This window comes from Meriones unguiculatus, chromosome 11 (assembly GCF_030254825.1).
Source record: "Meriones unguiculatus strain TT.TT164.6M chromosome 11, Bangor_MerUng_6.1, whole genome shotgun sequence".
Lineage (NCBI taxonomy): Eukaryota > Metazoa > Chordata > Mammalia > Rodentia > Muridae > Meriones > Meriones unguiculatus.
Genome location: NC_083359.1, coordinates 99,234,525 through 99,255,458, shown reverse-complemented (window position 1 = coordinate 99,255,458; position 20,934 = coordinate 99,234,525). Strand labels below are relative to the sequence as shown.

Genomic DNA, 20,934 nt, shown 5'->3' with positions numbered 1-20,934 from the left:
GCAGAGAGAAGATAACATCTTAGAATGGATATTTTTAGCACAGAAACAGAGTGAAAAATTAAAGACCTATGTAGAAAATGTCTGAGTTGATTGTGAAAGGAAGAACAGACTTCATCGATTAGCAGGAACAGACCCAGCAGAGATTGCAGTGCCTTCCATTAATGCTGAAATTACCTCATTATGGATAATCAATGAGGATTGGCAAAGAGCTTGCAGTTATTTCTTTGGGAGAAATTAACAACAAATATCCCAAAAGCAAGCAACTTCAGATTATAAAAAGAACTAATTGGATTCTTCCTCATATAGTGAAAGGAACACCAATTTCTAAAGCTCCTACATTTTATACACATGCCAATAAATCATGTATGACAGGTTATAAGTCAGAAAATATAAGTAAAGTAATTCATAGTCCATATGCTTCAGTTAAAAAATCAGAACTATATGCTAGTCTCATGGTTCAATCAGATTTTCCAGAATGTTTTAATATAGTTACTGACTCAATATGCAGAAAGAATTGTTTCACATATAAAAACTGCTGAACTTATTCCAGATGATTCAGAATTAACTGTTATTTATACAGCTACAACAGGTAATTTGAAACAGAGATCATCCATTGTATATAACCCATACTCGAGCTCATACAAATTTGCCTGGGCCATTGGCATTAGGAAATAAGAAGATAGATCAATTAATAGGAAATGTAGTAGAAGCTTCAAATTTTCATAAAAGGCATCACATAAATAGAAGTTTAAAGAAAAATTTTCTATAACCTGGCGACAAGCAAGAAAATTATATTATTGTCCTGCTTGTTCCTTGTATAACCAAGCTCATTACCTGCTGGAAGTAACCCTGAAGGTAGCCAAAGAAATAAAATATGGTAAATGGATCTGTTTCATGTTGCAGAATTTGGGAAATTAAAGTATGTACATCATACAATTAATACCTATTCAAGATTTTAATGGACTTCTGGATTGAGTTCTGAAAAGCCTGATTCTGCAATTACACATTTATTAGAAGTGATTGTTAGATGGTTATTTTAGTGATACCTTTACAGATTAAAACTGATAGTGCGCTGGTAAATATATTTATGTATGTGTGTATATATATTCCAGTAAAATTAAACTATTTTTAAACACTATAACATAAAACATGTTACAGGTATACCTTATGATCTACAGGTCAAACAATTGTGGAAAGATCTAACCATACTTTAAAGAAAATGCTCATAAAATGAAAGGGGGATATAAGGTCTCTCGGAGATAGATTAAATAATGCTTTATTGACTTTAAACTTTTTAAATGTCAATGAGACAGATAGCACAACTGCTGAAAAACACTGGATTTTAGGAAGGACTGCTGAATTAAATCTTCCTGTATACTTTAAGGAAATGGTAACCTCAGAATGGAAGTCAGGAAATGTATTATTGTATTGGGGAACAGGAAGCAAAATGCTGTGAATTCCTTCAAAGTTAATAAAGATTAGATGTGACCACAAAAGATCCCCTGAAAATCATGGCTTCAGACATGAAGGAAAAGATACTGAAGAACAGCAAAACCAGTGACATGATTGCTGATCCTCTTACATGGCAACAACTCAAGAGACAGGCTGAGACATGAACCTCTCTGCATAGCCAATGAATCTTTTTGACTACCAGGTCCTCATGACTTATTATTTCATGCCATTCCTTCATATGGCATGGATTAAGATGTATATTAGAGTTTGGTTATACAGTCCAAGTGGACTTATAAAAATTGACAGATGCGTTCCCCTTCTCAGAGCAGAGAATCATAGCTGATTTGTGCACATTGTACATTCTTACACTTGTGTTAATACAGAAATGTACCTACAATGTTCCCTTTAAAAGGGTGGGGGTTGGGTACAAGTCATTATTCATCATGGTCAGGAAAGAAACAAAATAAAAAAGGTTAGATTCATGGATCTCTTTCTCTCCTCTCTGGTTTTGTGAGTAAAAGAGGGAAGTGCGGGAGATACAGTAATATAAGGACAAAGAAGGGTAGGAAAAAAGTAGGAGTGAATTACTGTATCTCCTTTTAGACTAGAAAGCAACAAGTCTCAAATATTTTATATTACTGTGGCTTCTTGTAAAGGTTATATACTATCTACATATTCAACTCTTGTTTAAGGTATTATGCGTATGCAACTCATTTAAAAATATAAAGTTCTAGCCCTTGAAAGCTACTACTGTAAACTGTTTAGGATAGTTAGAAATGCAAGTTAGTACTTAGTCATGTATAAACAATGCTAATTGTAGTCTTATTAGGTACTAGTTTAGTTAACTGCAGAAATAAGCTTTATTTAGCCTCCTGAATATTTTTTCAAAGTTAAGCAGATAATAAATAGCTGGAAAAAGCAATGTTTGTCTATTCAGATATTAGGTAGACAGACAGACAGATAGATAGATAGAGAGACAGACAGACAGACAGACAGACAGATGGTCCTCAAACACTTCAGTGATCTGCAAAATACGGCATTTATGATGTTTCACTAATAAAAAGCTTTTCTGACAGATAAGACACATCAGCTCCTGGCAGCACCCCATTCTACTCCAAAAAAGATGAAGGGAACTGAAGAACCTCCACACAGAGCTTGCTTCAAATGTGGCCACTGATTAGAAAACTGCCCTATGGCCACTGATTAGAAAACTGCCCTATGGCCAAACTGTGGACAAGCAGGACCCTGGAAAGTCAACTGCCCAATTTTGCTGAAATACGAATAGGATAGTCCTTCAAATTTCCTGCTTCACAAAAAAAGTTTATCAGATCTTCTGGGCCTGGTGCGTGCCCCACCAACACAGAAGAACCTTGGATGACTGTCTAGGCAGCCAGTAAGTCTCTGTCATTTCTTGTTTCCAAAGCGACTTGCTCTGCACGTCCTGTTACTCAGGTAAAATTTATCTTTCTCGGGTTTCTGACAGGATTAAAGACTAGATAGTTATAGTCTTACAGTTTTCCTTGTCATTAGATTTAGAAAGACTGAATGCATAAAAGCTTAACTTGTTTAGGATCTAAGAAAGTGTTTCAGAGTCTAAGAAGGTGTTTTAAGGTTGGTAAATGCAACTTCCGAAGGTTAGAGGATGTGAAAGCTTTAATAGTGAGAAGAAAGTGATTTTGGTACAGAACTTTGGCCTCATCAAGATAAGATAGATAGTGAAATACTTTCTTCAAGGTTGCCAAATACAAATCGACTGGACATTGTGAATGTAAGTCTTAGCTGATACTTCTCATAATTGTTCTTATTGTATATAGTTTATTAATGTTAGAGAAAAAGCCATATATTGGCTAACAGGAGAGATGTTAGGGTATAATCTGTGAAGGTGTGTCTCTGTATATTCAATTGTTGATCACTAAACCAGCAGAGAGCTACAAACTAGTTGGATCTTGGTATTGTTATTTCTATTGCCCATCACTGGTCTTATATTTTATAAATATTTGTCCTTTCTCACTTGCCTATTGGTTGAAATAAAGAGCTGCTGGCCAATAGCTGGGCAAGAAGTAGAGGGTGGAACTTCCAATAGAGAGAAGTATGCTGAGAGAAGAAAGCAAGGCAGGAGATTTGCCAGCAGGACGTGGGTGGACATGAACAGGAGCAGAGAAGTATAGCCTGCTACACAGCATGATGTAGTGCCAGGATTCGTCACGTTAAGCTAGACTGGGAATCTGTGCCGCTAAAGGCCTAAGCTTCAAAATATTAAAAAGCCTCTGTGTCATTATTTGTACTGCTAACGGGTTCAAAAGTCCCACTATACGTAACAGCTCTTTTTCAATTTGCTTCATTTTCTAAGCAACTTTAAATGCTTCCCCGGATGTCCAGCATTTGATGCCTGCACTGTTCTATGCCTGGTGTCACTTAACCCAGAAGAGGTCGATTTACTGAGCATGAGCAGCCTGTCCACAGAAAGAGAGCAGTAGCTCTAGACTCCCCACCTCCGAACAGCTTTAATTGGTCCCTCTGTCTCAGCCGGGCCCACATCTCAACCTTTATAATCACTCCACTTCTGTTAGCTTCTGCCAGTGTAACTGGGTGGGTCCTCAGCTTCCACGAATGCTAACTTGGAATACAATGTTCTCAGACCTCTGGAGTCAGTGTCAATCATGTTTTCACCCTCACAAACAAAACTGCTTCAGGTCTCCTTCCCTGTTCTTCTCATTTCAGAACAGTTATGATTAAAAATCTTTATTATTGTTTCAGTAGGGTTGCAGAGAAAATGAAATTCTACTTATATGTTCAATTCATCAATACTAGGCTCTGCAGTTTATTCAGGTTACAGTGCAAATAAAGTTAAATATAAAATGAAAGAAAACATTGATTAACAAATTGGACTATTTGCATTTTACCCTGGTCCTTACTCTTTTTCTTTACCTCATTCTACTAAGCACTTATTTATAGACTGTCAACTGCTATGAAGGAAAATCATAAACCATCACTTCTGAATCTTCATTTGGCCATTAAAATTAGATTTTTTTTTAAAGGAAAAAAAATAACTTTTGAAATAAAGCAGGATAAATAAAAGAAATAACAATTTTCTGGCATAATTTTCAAGCAGCATTTCAAGATTAGAAAGATAGATGGCTCTTAGCCTTGGGTATAAAAACTAAGAGGGCATTGCTAAATCTGCTATATCCCATGCATTTGCTATGAAAGGCACGGGAAGTTAGACTTGTCTTTAAAAAGAATTTAAAAAAAAACATTACCAGGATGTAAAGCCTCCCCGGACTAAGCAGACATTCCTTCATTACTAACAGTTTTCCGTCTAGCTAAATAAGCGCTGAGTGTAGCACAAAAGGGCAGCCCAAGAGAACTGTGGGGCCAATGCACGCTGCCCTGTACTTTAGCCATATTAGTTGTCCCATGACTCTGCATTTTTTAAAGCTCAGAGGATATGCATCAAAAAGACTGTTATATTATCTAAATCTTTAAAGGGTTTTGTTTTTTTTTTAATTTTTGAGTGAGTAGGGAAAGCTGGGCATTCCAAAAGCTGGGAGGGAAAGAAGTGGAGCTGAGCTCAAAACTAGCTTAGTCTTTTTAGTGAGACTCTATCTCAAAAAAAAATCATATAAATAAAATTATACATATAAATGTATGTATACAGATAAGCACTGCTTGATGACAGACATCTACAATAGTGGTCCCATATGACTATGTCTTCTGCTGACATCCTACGCATCTTAAGTTTGTGTAAATTCACTCCACGATGTTCATACCACAAAGTCATTTAATGAAACCTTTCTCATACCGTGTTCCTATTCTAAAAAGAGGCATGTCCTAGGTAAATAGTCATTCCTACTTGCTGAACAATCCACACCTAAAGCCAGTGGGCACGGCAGAACAAAGTAAAGCAAAAAAAAGTCACATGTACATGAGCTGAGCTCATGTACAGACATGCACAAAGGGCTACAGGCACTGGAATGTCAGAGCCTGGGGAACAGGGGTGAAGAGACAAGTCTGGTGCGGTGGTCAGACAACGCAAGGTGAGGAGTATGGCTTTGCGAGGAGAACAACAATCCAGCACAGTGAACAGACTGTCTGGATGAGGGAGGGGAGTATTGATGAAAGGCCACTTAAATCCTCACAGACTGATCTCGTAAGTAAATAAACGGAGCTGCGCAGCACTTAGAAGCAAGTACTGCTCCCGCAGAGGAGCGGAGACCAACTTCCAGCACCTACAGCAAGTGCCTCACAGTGGCCTTTAATGCCAGCTCCTGGGGGAGCTGAGGCCTCTAGCCTCCTAAAGAGTACATGCACTCACCTGCATTCACCTACATACATGTACTCGCTGTGTGTGTGTGTGTGTCATAAATATGTGAAAGATAACAGGATCCACACTTCTGACTGCTGGTAAGGAAATTTACAATATGGAAAAACAAAACAAACAAACAAAAAAACTAGAATGAACCCTGTAGTGTTAGAATTAGGGATAATGGTGCAAATTAATTATCTTTTCTATATAATCTGACAGAAACAAGTACCTACCAAAGTACATGATTTGAAATACAGATATCAATATACACATGGAACAGGTAGATGACTAGATAGTGCAGCAGATCTGGATGGACTAACGGAGAACAGCTTTGTCCACTAAAGCAGTGGGTACACAGGAGGCAAACCTCATCCTGTCTCCTACAGAGTTAAGTTCCTCTACTAAAAGGTGCCAGGAGTCCTTGAAAACTTGCTGATTCCAAGGCAGGGTCAACGAAGGAACAGAACAAGCCTATCTTGTTACCCCAGAAGGCAAGAAAGTACTCAAGAAGTCATGGGACATGTCAAAGGACACACAAGCCAATTTGAAGGAGCCCATATTGACTAAACCTGGGTCAAGCCAAGCCTCAATATAGAAAGCTACTACTGACAGCTTTCAGGATAGCATTTCACCCTCTGAGTATGGCACATACAATTCATTTATGGCCCTTGTCTACTTCCCTAATCATGTTTTCACTTTTTTTATTTGAAACATTCCAAATATAGAAAAAATGTGGGTACAGTACAATTTGTTCTTTCCTGAAGCACTTGGGTAATTCCTCTACTAATGTGTAGTAAAGCGTTCTAACCTAATGAGTAACACAAGAAACCATAAGCCATTCTATGTATGAGAACAACTTAATGAGATAAAAAAAAAAAATTTAAGATACCTCTCCAACAGTTACAAAGGGAAAAAAGTAACTTGTTTTGTCATGATTTTGGTTGGTTGGTTTGTTTTATTTCATATTACTGTTATTAAAACAGGGCTCACTAAGTTGCTCTGGCTAGCCTCAAATTCACTTACACAGCCCAGCAGGGCTTTCATTCATGATCCTCCTGTGTCAGCCCCTTTGGTGTTAAGATTACAGGCATGTGCCACCACACCTCACCCAAAGAATAACTACAGTGAAGAAACCTGGTGAATGCCAGCATAACATGTTATAAGGCAGCATGAAATCTGCGCCTCCTTTGACAAGATGCAGCCAGAAGAGCACCGTATCATTTCCGTGATACTAACAAGGTTTTGTCTAAATCTGTGAAGAATATCCAAATGGGGTTATTGCAAATGTCTTGCAATCTTCAAAAGAGCCCACGTTGTGAAAGTCAAGAAAAAACCTAAAGACCTGACTCAACCAACAATGCATTTTCATATCCACATGTGACACAGGACTCCAGACTGAATTCCTTTGCTGTAGAAAAATCATTATATCAACCGATAAACTAAAATGAAGATTCTAAAATCCAAATGACAGTGTCTCATCAGTGTCAGTTTCTTGATTTCAAAGCTGTATGATGGTCATGTAAAAGTATGTAGATATGCACACAAATGCATTGAGAAGGCACGAACATCAGTAGACAGATTAGTCTCATGGTTTGGGGGAAAAGTATACTATACGTGCAATTTTTGTACAGTTTTATACAATTGTTAAATTAAAAATTTTTTAAGGTTAATATCTAATGGATAGATAAGTATATGAAAGCTGTGCTGTAGGTACACATGCCTGTGATTCTAGCACTCGGGGTAGATGGAGCACAAGTCAAGGCCAATCAAGCTACACAGAGAAACCACACCTCTAAAAAAAGAAAGAAAAGACAAAGTATGTAGCATGCTAAGTAGTTTAAATGAAACTATCCTGAAAAGCTATCCATGGTGACTGGAAGATACTGAGCATGATTTTAAAATCATGTATAAGCAAGGCAGTGGTGGCACATGCCTTTAATCCCAGCACTCAGAAGGCAGAGACAGGTATATCTCTGAGTTTGAGGCCAGCCTGGTCTATGTGAGTTCCAGGACAGCCAAGGCAAAAAAAAAAAAGAGGAGGAGGCAAATCATGAAATCACAAATAAATTTACGTGTTTTATGAAATTCCACCAGGACATATAAGAACATACTTTCAAGTTAGAGATACATAATGTTAAAGGCCACTTGCTATCTGATGTGAAAAACAGTAAGACCCCGCAATGTATAAACCTATATTCACAAGTAAATCAAGCCAGGTGCACAGAAACAGAATAAAACCAGGACAACATGAGATGCTGTTCCTAACGGATACTACCTCACAGTTATAGACACAAAAGAAACATGATGATAACATCAATCACAATCTCAAGCTCGGTAATGGACTTCTGGAAGGAGCTGTTAGCTTAGCACGCACCAGTCAGAAAGGACGACACATTACAAAGGCATGCAGCTTTAAAAGTTAGAAACAGAAATCATGCTCATTTTGCAAAGACTGTGTTTCTAACCATAAACTGTAAGAAAATATAAGTGTACAGTATGAAAATGCTTTCTGGTACTACATTAATATGTCAGGTTCACCAAACACCTGAGCTCTCGGTCTACTTTAAATGTTTCTTTATGGTAACATTTTTGGTCAGGACAAAACCCCAGGGAGTTAGCAATGGAATTTCAAATTGGGGCTTTCGTCACGTTAAGCAGGAATTTTTTTACATCTGAGCACAGAACACTTCGAAGTACTGCTGACGACTTTTGACCAGATATGGGTTACTTGAGGTATTAGCCACCCCGAGGAAGTGCTGACACTTAAGGAAGGACAAGGTTCTTGCTATAACTGGACAATTACACCATTTTTACAAAGTTCTCATAAAAATCCAATTCTCTTTGTTCCATTTCATGCAGTTTCTCTGAACCAGCGACTAGAAGATGACCATGCTTTACTGAGAAGACAACCAGCACAAGGTTAGAGAAGCAGCTCTGCCAACCAGAAGCTGCGTGTCGGAACTCTGCAACACAGTCGGCTCTTCCTGTCTGAGGCTGTATTCCACCCCAGCTTAAACTCTGCTACACTGGTGTCTAGATGACGGAAATGAGCCAAACCCTTACCTGTGTTTGTGCTCTCGTGCACTGTGACAATATTTAAAAATAAAATGTGCTTTTCCCAAACCTGCTGAAAGACTCTGGACATCGCCTATGGTTTCCTAACGTGGCCACAGTGCCCCAAGTTCAGTCAGTGCTCTCCTCACAGTTCCAGTTAGAGTGATCTGGGACAACTGTGCACAACAAAGTTAAGGCTTCTGCGCAGAGCTTTTTGAAACTTTTTCTATGATAAACTAAAAAGGCATGTCTCCAGAGCCTTACATATCCAATTAACCCATAATTTGTGGAATATCCAGTATGTCTCTTAAAATCCAGTTTAGGAAATACTTGTGGAGTGTTCATTTTCTTCATAGTTACTGAAAGACCACATGAATCCATGGGTGCTGCCTAATTTTAGTCCATAAAAGGTATTACATGAACAACACATCAGTAAGAATTTTAACCTTCTGAGTTGAGGTTGAGAACTCTACCACTAATTTGCAGATTGAAGGCATACAAATACAAAAGTAAAGTGTTACTAGTTACAGCATAATGGCTGTGACTGGAGTTGGAAAAGACCGTGTATCAGCTTACTGTTTAACCCCCTAATAGCTTAGCTAAAAAGAACAAAAAATCTAATGTAAAATATCCTAGAAGAATACCTAAGATTGTTTGCATAGCCTTGCAGAGAAAGACACCTTCAATAAATATAATTTTAGAGGATCTGATGCCCTCCTCTGGCCTCCATGGTGCACAGGCATGCTTACCATCCACACACATACAATTAAATAAAATTTAAAAGTAATAACAATAATTTAATAAGATACTATCTAGAAGATACAAATGTTTATTGATAGTTAAGTAAATTTATTAATATCCTTTAATTAGTACTACTTTACACTAGCTTGAATTTAATCCCCAAAGTAGCATTTTAGTTCTACCTTTATTTTAATGCTAAATAGAACAGAAATTTAAATATCAGAATGAAAGCTGGGGATATAAATGAGGATATAGCATCTACACAAGTTCCTGGATTCAATTCCAAGCACAATGTAAAGCAAACATGGTACTTCACACCTCTAACCCTAGCACTTCAGAAACAGAGGCAAGACAATCAGAAGTTCAAGGTCATAATAAATTCAAAGACCCCATGAGACCCTGCATCAAAAAAGAAAAAATCAGAATGGGACTGAAACCAAGAAAATAAATTCTAAATGATGGGAAAACTTCTTTTTATTTTATTTTATTTTTTTCTTATCAGTTACATTTTATTAACTCTGTATCCCACTCCTTCATTCCCTCCCAATCCCACCCCCCCTCCCTCATCTCCATCGTGCCCCTTTCCAAGTCTACTGATGGGGGGACCTCCTCCCCATTCATCCGATCCTGTTTTATCAGGTATCTTCAGGACTGGCTGCAAAGCCTTCCTCTGTGGCCTAACAGGACTGCTCCTCCCTTGGAGGTTGGGGAGGTCAAAGAGCCAGCCATTGAGTTCCTGTTAGAAATAGTCCTTGTTCCCCTCACTATGGGAAACCAATTGGTTACTGAGCTACCACAGGCTACATCCGAGCAGAGGTTCTAGGTTATATCCATACATGGTCCTTGGTTGAATGTCAGTCTCAGAAAAGACCCTGTGCCCAGATATATTTGGTCCTTGTGGAGCTCCTGTCCTTTCCCCATCATACTAACTCCCCTTCTTTCATATGATTGATGGGTAAACTTCTAAACTGGCTTTCATCTTTTGGCAAAGTATAGCAATAATGTCCACTTCTTTACAGCTGATGTAACACTGATTCAAGAAGTTAAGTGACTTGCCTAGATCACCTAGCCAATAATTAAAGGATTCAGTCTAAATCCAAAGCTCTTCACTTGTTTTTGAGCAATCAAGTTGATTGCTATTATTATCTGTAGCATTATTATTATCTGCCATGCTAAAACTTAGAATAAAACTTTACAGTAATCACAAAGTTCCAGCTGTTCACACGCTGTCAAAATAACACCAGTTATGCATAGGTTTCTCCTTAATAAAGAGGAGTGATAGTCTGGTTTCCTTATAATACATGTAAATAAATAAATGCTGACACTTGAAATGCATACACCATTATACACAATAATAAAAGTTCTCACACAATTGAGATCACAGAAACCAACTGCTTAACTAAAACACTATTACCCTGGGGGAAAAAAACAAACACAATGGGTTATGAAATTTGCAAGAGTTCAAGGCATTTTCTTCCCTAAACATCATAATGAACAAAATATTTTCAGATACAAAGTTTTGTAACATGTTAAAATTATAGTAACTGAAGCTATAAAAGCAAAGTGAGAATTTCTGTGTTTAATGTTGTATAAATGCCTCTACATGGAGAGTAAGCTCAATTAGAACCAGAAGGATGTCTTAGAAACATGTCAGTCATCCCAGGAGACAGCACAGGCTCACCAGTAGACCATCCAATTCCACTTTGAGCACTGTGTTTCTCAAATGGAATTCCACCAACAACATCACTACTATTTCACCATGATTAAGTTTATCTCTCAGACCATGTGACTTTTACACACACAATTGTAAGTCTATAGGCACTAATTAAAAATACAACTTACACAAAGCTAGATTCTCTTTCCAAACCACAATTTTCTCAAAATTTCCTTCTAACTCCAACAAAAAGTTAAAAAGAAACAATGCTTCCCTATAAATATGCATTAGAATATGTGCCATCTACCCTACAGACGGTCTTCAAAACAATGATAATGGAATCTGATAAACTTTATAAATTCTAGGACAACCTGCAGTGTTTCAGTTAAATTATATCTGAGTTAATTTTCCAAACTTCCAAGCTACACACAAACAGAGAGAGAGAGAGAGAGAGAACTTAGTAACAGCCCATGAATTTAAGGAACACCCTTTGAAACTAGAGAAGAAAACTAGATAAAGAAGCTCTGATTTGAAAATAGAAGCAACAGTTCAGAGAAGAACTCAAAGACAAATTGTGGTTTTGAGAATGAGGAGCCAGCTCCTTGTGGTCCCTGTTCCGATGAAAGCCAAATGCAGCTCTATACCAGTGGCAGATCCAAGATGAGAGGCTGACCAACTGAGGGCTAGCCATTCTCACCAGCTGATTGAAAAAGACATGAAAACTGCCCTGCAAAGGGTGAGAGCTGGGGAGAAGGGCAGCCCAAAGCTCTGAGCAGCATCGGTGGGAAGAAGAGAGACCTCTGCATCCTGAGAGCAGTTTCCTATGCAGTAACATCAAAGGACACTCACACTTGTGTTTGCAATAGCTTATCCTTACGAGTGCAGGTCAGTGAAAAAGAAGTGATTTTAGAAAGAACTGCTTAACTTAGGCAGATTCAGCAAAAACAGCTGAGTAATTCATGGTCTCCAATACTTAAACATGAAGTCATTTTCACTGACAGTCTCTGAGTGACAAGAATGAGAAAACTAATTCTCACAAGTTGACCTGGAATAGGAACAAAGAGCCAAGACATTACCATTTATCCCTCAAGTTCAAAAGCTAATAATACACCTCTGACAATCAATGAAAGTTAATCATTGCCACAAAAAGAAAATAAAAGAGGCAATAACTTTTTTTTTTTTTTTTAGTATGAAAGCCTTTGGTTGGCAGGCATTGGTTAGGCGAAACAAATCTCTGCTCTATCTACTCTATCTTTTCCCCTGCACATCTTGTAGGTAAATTTTGGGTAAATTTTGGGTCAAAGTTTTTGTGGGTGGGTTGGTGTTCCCCTCCGTCTGCTAGACTAGTCTAGTTAGAGGGTGTCTCCTTCAGTCTCTATGCCCTCTTCTACCAGGAGTCTCTGCTTGAGTTGACCCCCTCAACTTAGGATTCGTGTGGGTCCTCTAGTAAGGGAAGCGGGGACTGCATGGGACTTGGACTCATTTGCCAGCTTTTTTATCACATCCCCCCCGGTGGGACTGTCTTGTCAGGCCACAGGAGAAGAGGACAAGCTCAGTCCTGATGCAGCCTGATGAGCTGGGGTGGATGGGAAAGGGAGCAAACCTTTTCTGAGGAAAAGGGGACGGGGAGAGGAAGGGAGGGTGGGACTAGAAGGGAAGGTAGGATGGGGCTACAACAAAGATGTAAAGTGAATAAAAATATATAATAAAAAACATTGGAACAAAAAAAAATTTAAGTGCCAAACACTGATGTTTTGTGTGTATGTGTACACTGGTGTTCTGCCTGCATGTGTCTGTGTGAGGGTGTCGGACACTGGAGTTAGAGACAGTTGTGAGCTGTTATGTGGGTGCTGGGAATTGAAGCTGGGTCCTCTGGAAGAGCAGGCAGTCCTCTTAACCACTGAGCCCTCTCTCCAGCCCCGAGGTTAATTCTTATAACCAGTATATTCTTCTAAATTAAAAACAGCCAATCATTCCATAAGTCTGAAGCAGCACCTGAGGAACAGAATGGAACTGCTCTCACTCACCCTCCCTCTGGCCACTCAATCTCATCCTCTCCCTAGCCCAAGCTCTCCTTTTCCTCTCTCTCACCCTCCTATCTTGTTCCCCAAATCTTGTCCATATGTACAGTCCCCCTCATTAAATTATCTATTTGTTGTCCTGAATCTATTAAATGTCCTTTCTGAAAATAGAAACCATGTTTCTAATATTTTCACTATTAGCTAACATATATGCAAATATATGCATATATCTGTATATATATGCACCTACACAACATCCTAAGCTCCTCTGGTCTCAAGCTATAAGATATAAGAGTAAAAATACAGGAACCCACAAATGCTTTGCATACCAATATTTACTCTTTCTGTGTGTGATGAACTTGAATGTTTTCTATTCTAGCCTAACTTTAAAGGCTCGTCAAACTTTATATATTGGTTTTTAAAACTATCACAACCAACTGGATGAAAAAGAACAAGCTTTACACACAATTTCCTGTCAGTAAGTCTACCAAACAAGAAAAAATCTGAATAGCTTTTTACCCTAAAGCAAACTGGGATCACCATGTAAAGTAATCAAGGCCTAAGATTTACAGAACAGTTTATAAAACACCCAGCATATTACAGTATTTATTTTCACACTGCTTTCATAAGGTATACCTTGCTTCCATATGAAATAGTTCTAAAATTCTTAATGCTAATCTGGACACCCTGTTCTCACTCATAACACATTATAATTTTAAACTGCTTATTAATCAAGTAATCAATATTACAAGTTATTGCAGTAACCAATATTATTTGGCAACTACCTGAGAAAGAAATGGGCAGAAAGGAAAGAGAGAAAGGAGGAAGGAGGAAAAAATGGTGCATCAACCTATCACTTATTGAGTTTGCTCCTGTCACCTATCACACTGTTCAGATAAACCATACCCATTCTTACAACAGAGTATTACATGACCAGTGTAAAAGAAACAAGTGTTCTACCTATATTTTAAACACATTACAATGATCCCAAATGAATTTATTTAAAAATTAATTTAATCAACTGTATTCAACGAATATCTTAACAATTCTGTATGATAAATAATTCTACTCAGGAATAGTTAACAGTGAAAAACAGTAGACATAAAGAACCAAGTATTCTAGAAATTACTCAGTTCCTTTCAGTCAAACCATCACTATTCCAGCTCATACAAGAAAAAATGAGAATAATCTTTAAAACTACTCTATGCCAGGTTATGGTGATGCACATCTTTGATCCCAGCACTTGGGAGGAAGAGGCAGGCAGCTCTCATGGTTCAAGGCCAGCCTGGTCTACAGAGTGAGTTCCAGGACAGCCAGGGCTACCCAGAGAAACCCTGTCTCAAAAAAAAAAAACAAAAACAAAAACAAAAATAAAAATATAAAATAAAGCCATTCTAATAAAAGGAAATGCTTATCCCATAATACTGCTGATGTGACCTAGTAATAAGTCTAATAAACAGACTATTTTATAAGGGTAACATACAATCTGAATAAATAAGCTATAAAATCAATGAACAGTAACTTACATGAAATGTTATAAAATAAAGATCAGAGAGCATGCCAAAGTAATCGGCATAGAGAGAACCCTGGCAGTTCCTTCTGTACCGAGTATTATCCTACATCTACTTTTTAAATAAATTGGTAATTCCTTAACATTCAAATTTCCCATTTAGAAGCAGAGGGAAACCAACTTTATGAGCAGCGAATGTATTAGTCATCACTGACACATCAGTTCACGTCACCACTATTTTACCCTTATCGCTCCACTGGAGCTGACGAGTTCTGCTTCAGACATCCAAACTATATAAACAAACACAGAAACCATAATCTTTCCAAAAACTCAAAAACCAAAGAAAGAAAGCTTTCAAATCTTGCTTGCTGTGACCAGACAATAATATACATTATTAAGCTCAGAAGTGACCTATGGTCTTAAGGTGGTTTTATCCCCTGGAGCTAGAACTCACTGACTTAATCCCTTCTTCCTCTCTCCTGATCTACTTTTCTCCCTCTCGTCAGCACCAAAACCAAGAAATGCTACAGAAGAAAAGCAGCAAACTTGACTTGGAGTAGTCGGTTTTCTCACCGGTGCCGGTACCACTCACTACGGTGCTGTTACGGACAAAGCATTAACTGTACCACTCCAGAAATGAAATGGACCTAACTAGGAATCAAATGAAACTGCTCCAAGTGATACACACAGAATCTGACTGCATGTTTAAAAGCAACCAATCATTCCTTGTAAAGACATGCAGCACGAGGTGGTACTTCCATTAATGCAAATACCAAACACAAATATTCAGCATGTATTATGGAATATTTAACTACACTGTTCCATTTCAACTACTAGGTCTTTTAAAGACTTAAAAACAATACTTTTTGAATGATTCAAATCAAATCAAAGATGACATCATGAAGCAAATCTAAATTGTCAAATCAACCTTAATAGTCTTGTAAATTTCCACTGCAAAATTTTATTTAATTATTAATAATTATTAACTAATAATTCACTGAACAATTAAACTGAAGTCAATTCACAGTCTGATAACCTAATCTAGATAGCTATATATATATATATATATATATATTGAAGTGGGAACGATATAGAACATTTCCCAAAATATACTGAATGCATGTGAAGAAGGAATGATTCATTGCAATACTTAAATACAAAGATACTATCATTCTTAACCTAAGCTCCCCAACAGCTTAAAGACTATAAATGAAACACCTGAGGCATCTCTTGCAACACTGCCACGCGTTAATTCTTATGGAAGGAAGAACATGCCAGAGGCTTAAGAGCCTCAAATAATTCCTGCAAAATTCTAGTCTCCCTTCCCCAGGGAAGAGTACACTAATTGGTTATCCAAAACCAACTCTTCAGCCCTGAAAACAGAAATATAAGAGACATTCTGCGGAGTAAGCACGCTGTATTTATGTGCTTAGGAGTCCGTGTGTGTGTGTGTAAAACAATTACTGAAGGGAGGCTATGAATTGGAAAGAAAGCAGCTAAGGAATGGTTTGGAAGGAAGAAAAAGATAATGATGTAATTATATCATAACATAAAAATAAAACAAATAATTTTTTTTAAGTGTTAAGCTTTTCTCTTGAAGAGTTGGTTCAGTAGCTTGGAGGGCAAGCAGTTCTTCCAGAGGATCTGAGCTTGATTCCCAGCACCCCTGTCAGGCAGCTCACAACCACCGGCCTCCAGTTCCAAGGGGATCAGATGTCCGGTGCCTCCTCAGGAGTTGCAACACATACCTACACCAGACCCACACACAAATACACGGTTTAAAATAATAAATCTTTTTTAAAACTCTAGTAATGGTTTATGAGACTGTAGGGTTTCGTCATGCCATCTATCAAACAACTAAAAAGGTAAGACATGAAATTAGTAAGAAAAGGGTGAATTTGGACTGGGGATCAAACTCAATTGGTGGTGTATTTGCCTAGCGGATAGGAAGCTCTTGGTTCAATTCCCAGCAGGATATAATCTGCACACAGCAGTGCATACCAGTAATGCCAGCACGGAAAGGAAGAAAAACTGGGGATTCAAGGCCGGCCTCAGCTACCTAGCAAGCCAGGACCACCATGAGCTACATGAGACTCTCTCCTAGAGAAAATTAAAAAATATAGTAAATGCAGCCAAACACTTGACCTTTTTTTACTTTATATGTAAATATGTATGTATGTTTACAGAGTGTTTTCATAAACATAGAAAATGAAACATCCAAGAAAAGATACATAGATTATTTTAATAATATGTCAAAATACTCCATAGCATAAAACTACTACATAGCAGGAAACCAAGAAAATACAGTTTTCTCTTTTATCATACACTATTTTAAATTATATTTGACACTGGTACATACAAAGAGTTCTCCTACTGTTTTGCAGATGAAAAGGATTAAATGACTCTCATAATCCCAGTCCAGAGTGTCACTATGAGCCGTAAGTACTCAAATTCCAACCCTGAGAGTACTGAAACCTTTTAAGTCTTCAAAAAAGAAACACCACAGAATTCCTAAGTTTATGAAACACCAGGTGTAAAATTCCATATGCTTCATAAAATATTGTATCCTACACATAAAAAGTCAGGGAGATGCCAGTGCCAACATAAAAATTACCTCCTCTCAAGAGAGAAATCGCCTGACTAATGGTTTATGATTTCTTACATTCCCAGCATGATGCCGGCAAACTGTTTTCTAAAAAATCATTCCATTCACAGTTTTTTAAACCTTGTAACATCACTCTACTAGCAAGCAATCTTCTAATACCGGAAAATTGGAGAATTGAAATTGCTCTGTGTAGGCATTCTTAAATTGGGAGCTGACCTGAGAAACAAATTCTGAATGAATTTGAAAGCTAAAACAACAATGGGCACTCAAGTTTTACTTCAGAAAATGAAGCTTTCTTGGGAATAAAGATCTTCAATATAAAAACCATTTAGCTAGCTCAAAGGTACTTCAACAGCACAAAATTCTAGATGGCCTAAATCCTTCCAGCTAGCTAAATGGTACCACTCACTACCAGCCTGGGCAAGGGTGGCCACTGCTGGATGCCAGTCTTCACTCACCGAGTGAGTGACATCAGAGGCTCAAGGAACTCAGACAAGCCTTCTAGCTTGAAGGTCACATGCAGCCTTTGCTGGCATCACTGATCTAGTCCACAATTACAGGCCGTCTGAGTCACATCCACACTGAGAAAACTGGAGGCAAAACTCTAACCAATGTAGACAAGATCACTTTAGAATAAAATCTAAGGCAGGTGGAGCCAAACATTCTCCAAATACTGTCTGCTTCACACACACTATTTCTATTTTCTCTCAGGAAACCAGTAATTTTTGGAAAGCCCATGTTTCCCTTGCCTGTGCTATATAGAAATGAAATTAAACACACTGATCACCACCTCCACGTTCCTGTTATCCCAAAATACACACAGAGACTTCAACATCTCCTCCCATCTCCAGTGATTTCCAAAGACTGGGAAGGAATGTTCCAACCAACAAATACCTTCCCGCTGAATGGCTGTTACACTGCCATGTGCGAGACAACTGCGCTCAGTCCCCTCTGCCCACCCCGGCACTAGTTTTAAAGCTCTCATTGCTGCCCGAAAAGCTGTGAGTTCACAAGGCCCAACACCAAGGCGAAAGCGATACTCCTGGCTTTTCTCCCCTAGGGAAGGAAAGTCTTCGCTAATGGGCGTTTGTTCTTTTGTTAAGTACATATATGCATATTTTTCATTAGAGTTAGCAACGCTCATACTCCACTACACGTTAAGAATAATAAAAAAAAAAAAAACTTACCCCATTCCAGATATTCAAGAATGTTCTTCTCTCTTCTCAATGGAGAATTATTGCATTCGTCGTAAAGACAGATGAGTATGTCCAGTAAGGTCTCCACACTGAAGCACTGCCCATTGGTCTGAGCTGGCCCATCTAAAATAAACTGCTCCAACTGCCTCAAACGCACCTCTCCGGACATGTTTGCTGCGATTTCTGCTGGTTTTCTTGTGATTGCCCTTACGATGTCTACTGTTAACTATCTGAACCTAAAATTTCAAAGACGTGGTTTAAAAAAATAAAATAAAATAAACCACTTGTTATTTCAACAACTGTCATGCAATGCCGGTGCTGAATTAAACATCCAACACACCAGCCACCTCATTTGACGGCAGCGTCTTCAATTTCATCCATAAACATATATATCTTGAGGGTAAGTTTCCATAAAATAGAGATTTAATATTTTTTAAGAGAATAACACAATTAAATTGTATACTTAAATAAAATAATAATTAAAAGTACGACGAACTAAAGAGTCAACACTTCTTTCAAAAAAAAAAAACTCCTTCATTCAAAATTCAATTCGTGCAACATAATCCTGAAACGAATCCGGTTGCATCATTAATGAATAAAGTCCCCTTGGCATCAGCAATTCACTTCCCGGGAGGAAGAAAATTCGGAGGAGGAGGAGGAGGGGGAAATGTATGGAGGGGGGAGGGAAAGCCAAAATATTCTGCTGCAAATGCTCCCAACCTCCACTCGGAGAGCGCCGGGGCGAGTCCTCGGCGGGGACGCGGCTGCCGCGGCTCCCGCGGCCCGGGGCGCGCCGAGCCTCCGCTCCCGGGCTCTTTCCTCCTAGGGCTCCGCGGCGAGTCCGGCTGCCAGCCGACTGCGGCGAGGACGCGTCATCTCCCTCCCGGCTCCTCCCGGGGCCTGGCCGGCGGCGCGGCGGGGACGAGGCGGGCTGCGGGCGGCTGTGGCGCGGGGGGCCCCGGGGGCGGCGGCTACTCGGCCGCGCGAGCCCGCCCCATGGCCCGAGGCCGCCGGCGGGACCGCGCCGTGCCGCCGGGCGCAGCGCCCGGGCTCCCGCTCGCGCCCCGCGGCCGCCGCCGCCGCCGCCCCTCGGCCGGGGGCGGGGGGAGGGCTGCGCTGACGAATTCAGAGGACGCGGGCGGCCGGCGCGGCTCGGGCGGCGACTCCGCTGCCTTCTTCACGGCCCCGGGCTGAGGGCATCCTTCCTGACGGACGCGGGGAGGCTGAGGCGCGGGACCGGCGGGCGCCGCCGCCGCCGAGGAGACCGGAGGCTGCCGCAGCCCGGCTCCCAACCACTCCCTTCCTCCTCTGCCAGCCTCCCCCGCCCGCCCGCGCCGCTCGCGCCCGCCTCCGCGCCCGCGCCCTGGGCTCCCCGAGGCCGCTCCCGGCGCCGCGGCGCGCAGGCGGAGGCTCGCGGACCGTCCGGATCCAAGATGGCGGCGCGCCCCGCCCCCCGACCCCGCGCCCAGCGGCGCGCTGCGGCCCAGCCGAGCCCGGGCCCCGCGGGAGGGGGACCGCCTCGGCCCGCGGCGCTGCGGCGGCGGCGGCGAGGGCGAGGGCAGCGGGGTCCGGCCGGGCGGCCCGGCCAGGCACGCGCTGGGCACCGCGCCCCGCCGCTTCGCCGCCGGGATCCGCGACCACCCCCGAGCCGGGCCGGGGCCGGGTCTGTCCCGCACGGGTGCCCTCGGCTCCCAGCCTCTCCCGACGCTGGCTACCTGCCCGCCCTGCCCGCGTTCGGCTTTCCCACGCCCCGCTCTCCCGTGTTCCTAATTCACCGCACTTGTGTCATCTCCCCAGGACTGAAGAATAATCAGAGGCTGGTGCGCCCCACCATCCGCGTCGCGCCTGCGGGACCTCGAACGGGAGAGGTTCCCATTGCTACTCCCCAAAGTTTTCCAGTGTGCAGCCCGGTGTTTTCCCCACCGGAAAGATCCTAGACCGTGCCTGTTACTCCTCACCCAAGGTTACCCAGCTCCCCCAACCAAGACAGCTCGCCACTGTCACCAAACCTACAGCCCCCTCTGTCAGCACACTTCCAGGTACCCGCAGAGCCACTCTGCTATCCGGCAGCACAATGCAGCAAAAGCGAGTCCCTGAAGGGCCGAGGCACCTGCTGCCGGTGGGGCCCTTTCGGGGTTTTGGGAGCTTGGTTTTGGGGAGAGAGTTCCCTCCAAAATGCTGGGGGAAGAACCTACTTTTCAGACAGCTAAACTGGGTCACCGCACTTCTGTTATCTGTGCGCGCTCCACATCTGCCCCCTCCTCTGATGGTTTTCTGTTCCTTCCCCACACCCGTTTTCCATGGCAGTGCGTGTAATGAATCATTTTTACATCTCAGTAATACGAAAGCAGGGGGAGAACTAGAAATGAAGGCCTAGGCGTGAAGACTGAAAATG

General features: G+C 40.8%; 1 protein-coding gene across 19 annotated transcripts in view; it reads right to left on the bottom strand.

The window, feature by feature from the left end:
• Positions 1-19,394, bottom strand: part of Cdc42bpa (CDC42 binding protein kinase alpha) — a 205,887-nt gene extending 186,493 nt beyond the window's left edge. For 17 of the 19 annotated variants that reach the window (XM_060364787.1, XM_060364796.1, XM_060364789.1 and 14 more), the window contains exon 1: positions 18,531-19,266. In XM_060364787.1, the coding sequence (XP_060220770.1) occupies positions 18,531-18,708 (178 nt within the window). In that variant the 5' untranslated portion in view covers positions 18,709-19,266. Of the gene's footprint in view, positions 1-18,530 lie in introns of all 19 variants that reach the window. The other 2 variants (XM_060364788.1, XM_060364801.1) reach the window with 2 other exon arrangements.
• Between the last annotated feature and the right edge of the window lie 1,540 nt (positions 19,395-20,934).